The 6,366-nt window shown below is 43.3% G+C and overlaps 1 protein-coding gene across 1 annotated transcript; it reads right to left on the reverse strand.

Annotated features, from left to right (window-relative positions):
* Positions 1 to 5,197: 5,197 nt before the first annotated feature.
* LOC112636383 (ubiquitin-like) lies at positions 5,198 to 5,552 on the reverse strand. The gene has a single exon (XM_025405059.1). It carries the CDS (start codon positions 5,455 to 5,457, stop codon positions 5,224 to 5,226), a length of 234 nt encoding a protein of 77 aa, XP_025260844.1. The 5' UTR covers positions 5,458 to 5,552; the 3' UTR covers positions 5,198 to 5,223.
* Positions 5,553 to 6,366: the final 814 nt, after the last annotated feature.

The raw sequence follows: 6,366 nt of genomic DNA on the forward strand, positions 1-6,366 counted from the left end.
ATCCAATGGAAACACTTCAATGATGACAGGAAATATCCTCTCCATTTACATAGGGCATACACTGAGTAAAAGACTTTGTAACTTTACTTCATCCCCTTCATTTACATAGGACAAACACCAAGTAACCAATGAAAACCTTTAGAGGGTATTTAAACCCCAGAGAACTCTGTAATTCCAGAGAATTCAGCGCCTAATGATTGGACCACTCCCACCCTGTGGAGTATACTTTCGTTTTCAATACATCTCTGCTTTTGTTGCTTTATTCTTTCTTGCTTTGTGCATTTTGTCCAATTCTTTGTTCAAGATGCCAAGAACCTGGACGCCTTCAACTGCTAACAAAATGGCAGGAGGACACTCACACCTTCCTTAGTAGGGTATGACCTGGAAGTGGCACATATTCTACTCATGTTTCATTACAAGATTTAGTCACATGGCCACATCTTAAGCTGCAGAAAGCCTACAAAGTGTTGTCTGTAGGTTGGCTATGTGCCTACTTAAGATTCAGGGCTTTGTTTTAGAGATGGGGAGAGTGACTATTGGTGGACCATGCTATTCTCTGCCAGTAGGCTCATTATTTTCCAAAATGACTTGTGTCAAAGTTCAGTGCCACTAAAATCGCATGGCCATGACAGTTTAACAAGTGTTTATTAGGGATCTTTTATTGTGTAAAACCTCCAGACACCATGGGAATGTTGATATGGAATATGCAGGCAACGGTTAGCACACAAGAAACCAATATAGACAGGGGTTAACTTAAATGCTGACCTTCATCGTTCACACCCCACATGTTTTGGAAAGGATCAGCAAAATCTGGAGGATGCGGGAATTTCCCTGGAGGAGGTGACTCCAGGTGGAATCTGCAGGATGGTGTTTCTCACCAACTCCTGTATCTGCTCATAGGGTCAGGGGTCACTAAAGGAAGTCCTCACTTGACCCTCAGTGCCATTCTAACCAACTTTTTAACCCTTTCACTGTATCTTTCCACTGTCAACATTGCAAAATGGTAGGGTTTTGAAACATACTTCCTCTTCCTTTTCACTTCATCTTTAGGGACGTACGAATGAGTGGAGTAAAGCACTCAGAAGAGCAGCAGGAAAAGAGGATTCATGTCTGCCAGAGGAGCTGCAGGCTCTCGATAGGTTGAGAAAATGCAGGTCTTCCAGCTGCTGAGGGTGTATGCTTCCACCACGCCTCACAGCAACCCCTGAAAAAGTGGGGTCTCTAAAGTTCTATTAACAGGCCCAGTTACTAAACACTTTTAACCAGAAAATACTCCCTCTGGGTCCTTTTCCTTTACATTCCATGAGTTGGAGAAGGGAAGGAATTAGTGGAGTAGTTGAATAAATGGCTGAATGAAATGATACCAGTTGATGGTGTAAGACCCTACAAGCAGCAAAAGTCTTGACTATAAAAGATACTTTGTTAAAACTGAGAAGAAGATATTCATTTTTGGCCCCCGCTCCCCGGATTTTCATCTCTTAGCCAATCTCCACATTCCTCCAAAACGTGTCCTGTTTGGCAGGATCTCATGCTCTACTTTCTTGTTCTACATTTTCTGGAGTCTAAGCCTACTTTCTCTTCTCTCATTCTTCATTCCTCTATCCACCCATCTATCCTGTCATCTACCCATCCAATCATCCATTTGTGAGAAATGAAATTTAAAAGCTGTTGGAACCCCAAAAAACACTGAGAGATGTGACTGTGATTTGAGTCACATACAGTTGCTACTTTTGTTTCTCAGATTATAGATTAACTTTTTTTTTATATTTCTTGTTCTCTATCATGGCTAGAGGCAATTAAATGACCTCAAGAACAAAAACCTCCTGCCTTCTAAATTGATGACCATTGTTACAGACTAACTTCCCCTGTGTTGTGTTGCTTTGCTTAGACCAGATGACAGACAGCACATGACTATTATACCCTCTGTAAAAGGTGACAAATGCACCCTTTACAAAAAGAAACACTGCCTATAACCAATCAAGTGGCTGTAACTATGTGCCAACTTTGTATGAAAAATGCTGTAATCCTGCTAAAAACTCCTCTGTTTCTGCCTATATAAATGAAACCATAACTTCTGTATTTTAAACTCTGACTCCATTCCTTTGGAATTGGTGATTCTGGGTAGGCCATCCTCAAACTGCAGTTGAATAAACTCTCTTGAAAGTTGGGGTTCCAGTTGGGCGTGGTGGCTCAAGCCTGTAATCCCAGCACTTTGGGAGGCTGAGGCGGGTGGATCACCTGAGGTCAGGAGTTCGAGATCAGCCTGACCAACATGGTGAAGCCCCATCTCTACTAAAAATACAAAAATTAGCCAGGCGTGGTGGCAGGTGCCTGTAATCCCAGCTACTTGGGAGGCTGAGGCAGGAGAATCGCTTGAACCTGGGAGGTGGAGGTTGCAGTGAGTTAGCTGAAATCACGCCATTGTACTCCATCCTGGGTGACAAGAGCGAAACTCCGTCTCAAAAAAAAAAAAAAAAAAAAAAAAGAAAAGAGAAAGTTTGGGTTCTAACAGCTTTTAAATTTTATTTTTCACAAATGGTTCTGACTCTAAATTATTTTATCATATTTTATTATAGGTTGACACATCCATCCATCGTCTCTTCCATCTATCCATCATCCATCCAACCAAACATACAGGTAAACTAATGTAAACCACAGTGTTATTGGCTTTAAAAATCTTAACATTACATTGTTCCCAGTTGAGAGAATTTCTGCCATAATAACAGACAAAAGGGGTAGATATTGAGGGAGAACATACAGTGGGTTTAACTATCTTATGTTCTCTACTTGAACAATAGCTGGTTAACTTAAATCTGTTATGCCAGGATAAAAGCAAATTTGAAGATGGTTTTGCTCAGTCCACAGTCACTTCTGCCTGGTTGCTATCATTATAGAATGTGAAATAAACTGCAGCTGTGGCCACAAAGTCCCTTTTGCTGAGGCTGGGAAGGTCCAGGTTGCAGCAGATGTGGAGGCCTCTGCCAGGCACCTGCCCTGGTCTCGCTGCTGACCTCCTTGCAGGGTTTCGGTGGTGGGGCTCCTCCTGTGGTCAGGTCACTGGGATTTCGAGTACGATCTGTTCTGTCATCACTTTCACTTTGATTAGCTTCATTCTGAAGAACTTTCGACAGCATTCACATGGGTCAGCATGACAAAACCAGTTCCTCTGTAGAGGACTGATGTAATCTTTTTGTACAGAGGCTGATCTTGGGAGAAAATACACTCCTGTTTACGTCAAACATACAGGACGCATCAGCCCACAGCCACACTCAATGCTTCCTGGGTTTTCTTGGTGGGGGCCCCTCTGCATCGCTGGGACAGTGAGTGAAGAGATTGGCCCTGATGCATCAGTCCCTGCTGGGCTTGGTGCCATTGTCTCTGGGTGTAATCAAACAATCTGTATTTTAGTGGGACATCCTGCTTGCTCTGTGTGACTCAGAGCTCTCAGGCAGCTGGTTGAATCTTTGTTTATAGCAGTGCCACCCACTCACTCCACACCCCCGACTCCCTATAAACCACTCCACAGGTGGCCAGACTTCTGGTGCAAATAAAAGTTTGTCAACTGTTGCTCCCTTTCTCCTGTCTTCCTCTTCTTCTTCTTCTTTTTTTTTTAAACTTATCTAAACAATTAAGCTGTGGGGAGTTCATTAATAAAACGTTTCTTTTACAAAATTATTGGCACTCTGCAAGGTGCTTTGGAGGAGAGTGAGAAGATCAATATTACCTAGAGTAAAATAGCAGGGCAGATATTACTCAAGGGAAATCGGTTCTTAATAAGAGAGAGAATATAGATTTCCACCCGGGCAGTCAGTTTGAATATGATGAAACAGCGTGTTAGAGTCGGCGGTCTGGTAATTATTTGAGAAGTCTTAGAGACTATAAATGTGTATATGTGTGTTTTAAAAGAACAAACCAAAAAACTTCTCAGCCAAAGCTTTTCAGAAATAAAAAGCAAGTATGTCCACAGATGACCAGAACCCTATGTGAATCCATTAAATGACAAAAGTGCAGAGCATTGAATTAATTTCTGTATGGATCTAAAACCACAGAAATGGTGGATGACTGCCTGTGTTTGCCTCGGGGAGGAAGGCAGACAACAGGGTGAAAATGCAGGCTTCTAGATGCAACGGCTAATGAGAAGCCATTCCTCTTCTTTAAGCCTGGGTCTTTTACTTGTCTCTTGGAAGCTTCGTGAACATGTGAAAATGGGTGGAAAGCACAGTGGAATGGTACTGAGAGCAGACCAATTTAATGGGGTGCAGGTTACTCTCCATCCTTGTCATGTGAGCCAATTAACCTTCCAGTTGGCTGGTGAAATGCAACTAGCAGTTAATTGGACCATTGTTGGAAACAGTGCAGAGGCCTTAGTACCATTTGCAAATTGCTGAGATAGGAATCTCTGGATGACTCCTGGGTTGAGGGCAAACCAGTTCAGCTGCAGCTATGGTGGAACCTTGGCTCTTAGGCCCAAGGAATTTCCAGGGGACCCCTGGAAGTTCCAGTGCATTGCAGTCTTAGCAGATTGCTGGAGAAGGTGAGGGAGAAGAAGAGAGAAATGAAAGAAAATTTCTAGATGAAGGGAAGACAGGAAAGATGGAGGAAGAAAGAAGGGAGGGAGATTGAATAAAAGAAAGAGGGAGAAGGTAAAGAAGGAAAGAGAGAGAGAGAATATATATATAATGCTTTTAGGTGTTACCTTTGATCAGGGCCATTGACCAAGGTCAGCTTTCTCCAATGTGTATTCAGAGGAGGGCTCATGTCCTATAAGGTATTAATTGGTGTTTTATGGGGGAAATTTTTAAAAGTGGGGCAGAGAAATCTGCATGTCCCTTCCATTTGGGAAGTGTTTCATTCAACAGGTTTCTCTGGCGTAGCTCCTCTCAGAGCCTTTCGTAAACTGGAGTGCGTTATGGAGATCCAAGATGGGGCCATAGTATACAGTTTCTCCTTACATTATTTTATTGAGAAATTGTTTATTCAAGGACAAGCATTCTGAGAAGTGGAGTTTTTGAAATAATGATCCAGGCCTTTCCTCTACACTGAGCTATTTCTTTTCCTTTCTTTTCTTTTCTTTTTTTTTTAACCATGCGACAAAACCTTTATTAACATTTTGAACAGGTTCAGCTGTTACTGAAACTTGTAATTTCTAAACTTAAGTTGAGGCAAATGGCTATACTGCAGAGTAATGCCATCACTGGGCACTGTGAATGCAGGACTGGAGAATTAACAGCCACTCCTCAGGTGAAGGACCAGGTGCAGGGTCGACTCTTTCTGGATGTCATAGTCAGAAAGAGTGCGGTCATCTTCCACCTGCTTGCCTGCAAGGATGAGCGTCTGCTGCTCGGGGAGAATGCCTTCCTTATCCCGGATCTTGGCCTTCACATTTTCGATGGTGTCACTGGGCTCCACCTCAAGGGCAATGGTCTTGCAGGTAAGGCTCTTCACGAAGATCTGCATTTTGACCTGTTAGCGGATATGAAGATGCTGCAAAACACCAATCGTGTCCAGCCACAGGGACACCACCACACACTCGCCCAACAAAGCCAGTCGCCCTTACCACTGAGCTATTTCTATGTGGGTTCTTCCCTTGGCCCTCAGGCTGGGATAAATCCCTGTCTTCATGCAAAATTAGAGACATGATTAGATACAAGATCTACAATATTTGTGGATAAAAACCAAACAGTTGCTTAAGAAAACTACAAGTATTTTTTTTTGCTGACACCAGAGTGAAATTTCCCCCATTTATCTCCCATCAGCCTTTGGTAGGAGCACAAAAGCTACCTGCTAGGCACATTCCAGCACCATGCTCATGACACCAGCCCTCGTTCATTCATTCCTTGACTCATTTACATTCAAACTCTGTCCTCATTTGCTGCTTTGCTGCTAGTTCTGGCTCCAAGCACTTCTTTTTTTTTTTTTTTTTTTGAGACAAAGTCTCACTGTCACCCAGGCTGGAGTGCAGTGGCGCGATCTCAGCTAAGTGCAACCTCTGCCTCCTGGGTTCAAGCGATTCTCCTGTGTCAGCCTCCCGAATAACTGGGAGTGAGCCACCACACCCAGCTAATTTTTGTATTTTTAGTAGAGACAGAGCCATGTTAGCCAGGCTGGTCTTGAACTCCTAACCTCGGGTGATCCACCCGCCTTGGCTTCCCTAAGTGCTGGGATTACAGGCGTGAGTCATCGCACCTGGCCTCCAAGCACTTCTTATTCTGTCCCCGACTTAGATGCCCATGTCTGACTCCCATTCCATCAAAGTTGAAAATGTCCTGATTTGTTTTCTGGTGTTTTGACAATCAGTGTGCTTGCTTTTTTTTTTTTTTGAGACGGGGTCTTGCTCTGTCGCCCAGGCTGGAGTGCAGTGGTGCA

The sequence above is a fragment of the Theropithecus gelada genome, chromosome 12 (assembly GCF_003255815.1).
Source record: "Theropithecus gelada isolate Dixy chromosome 12, Tgel_1.0, whole genome shotgun sequence".
Classification (NCBI taxonomy): domain Eukaryota; kingdom Metazoa; phylum Chordata; class Mammalia; order Primates; family Cercopithecidae; genus Theropithecus; species Theropithecus gelada.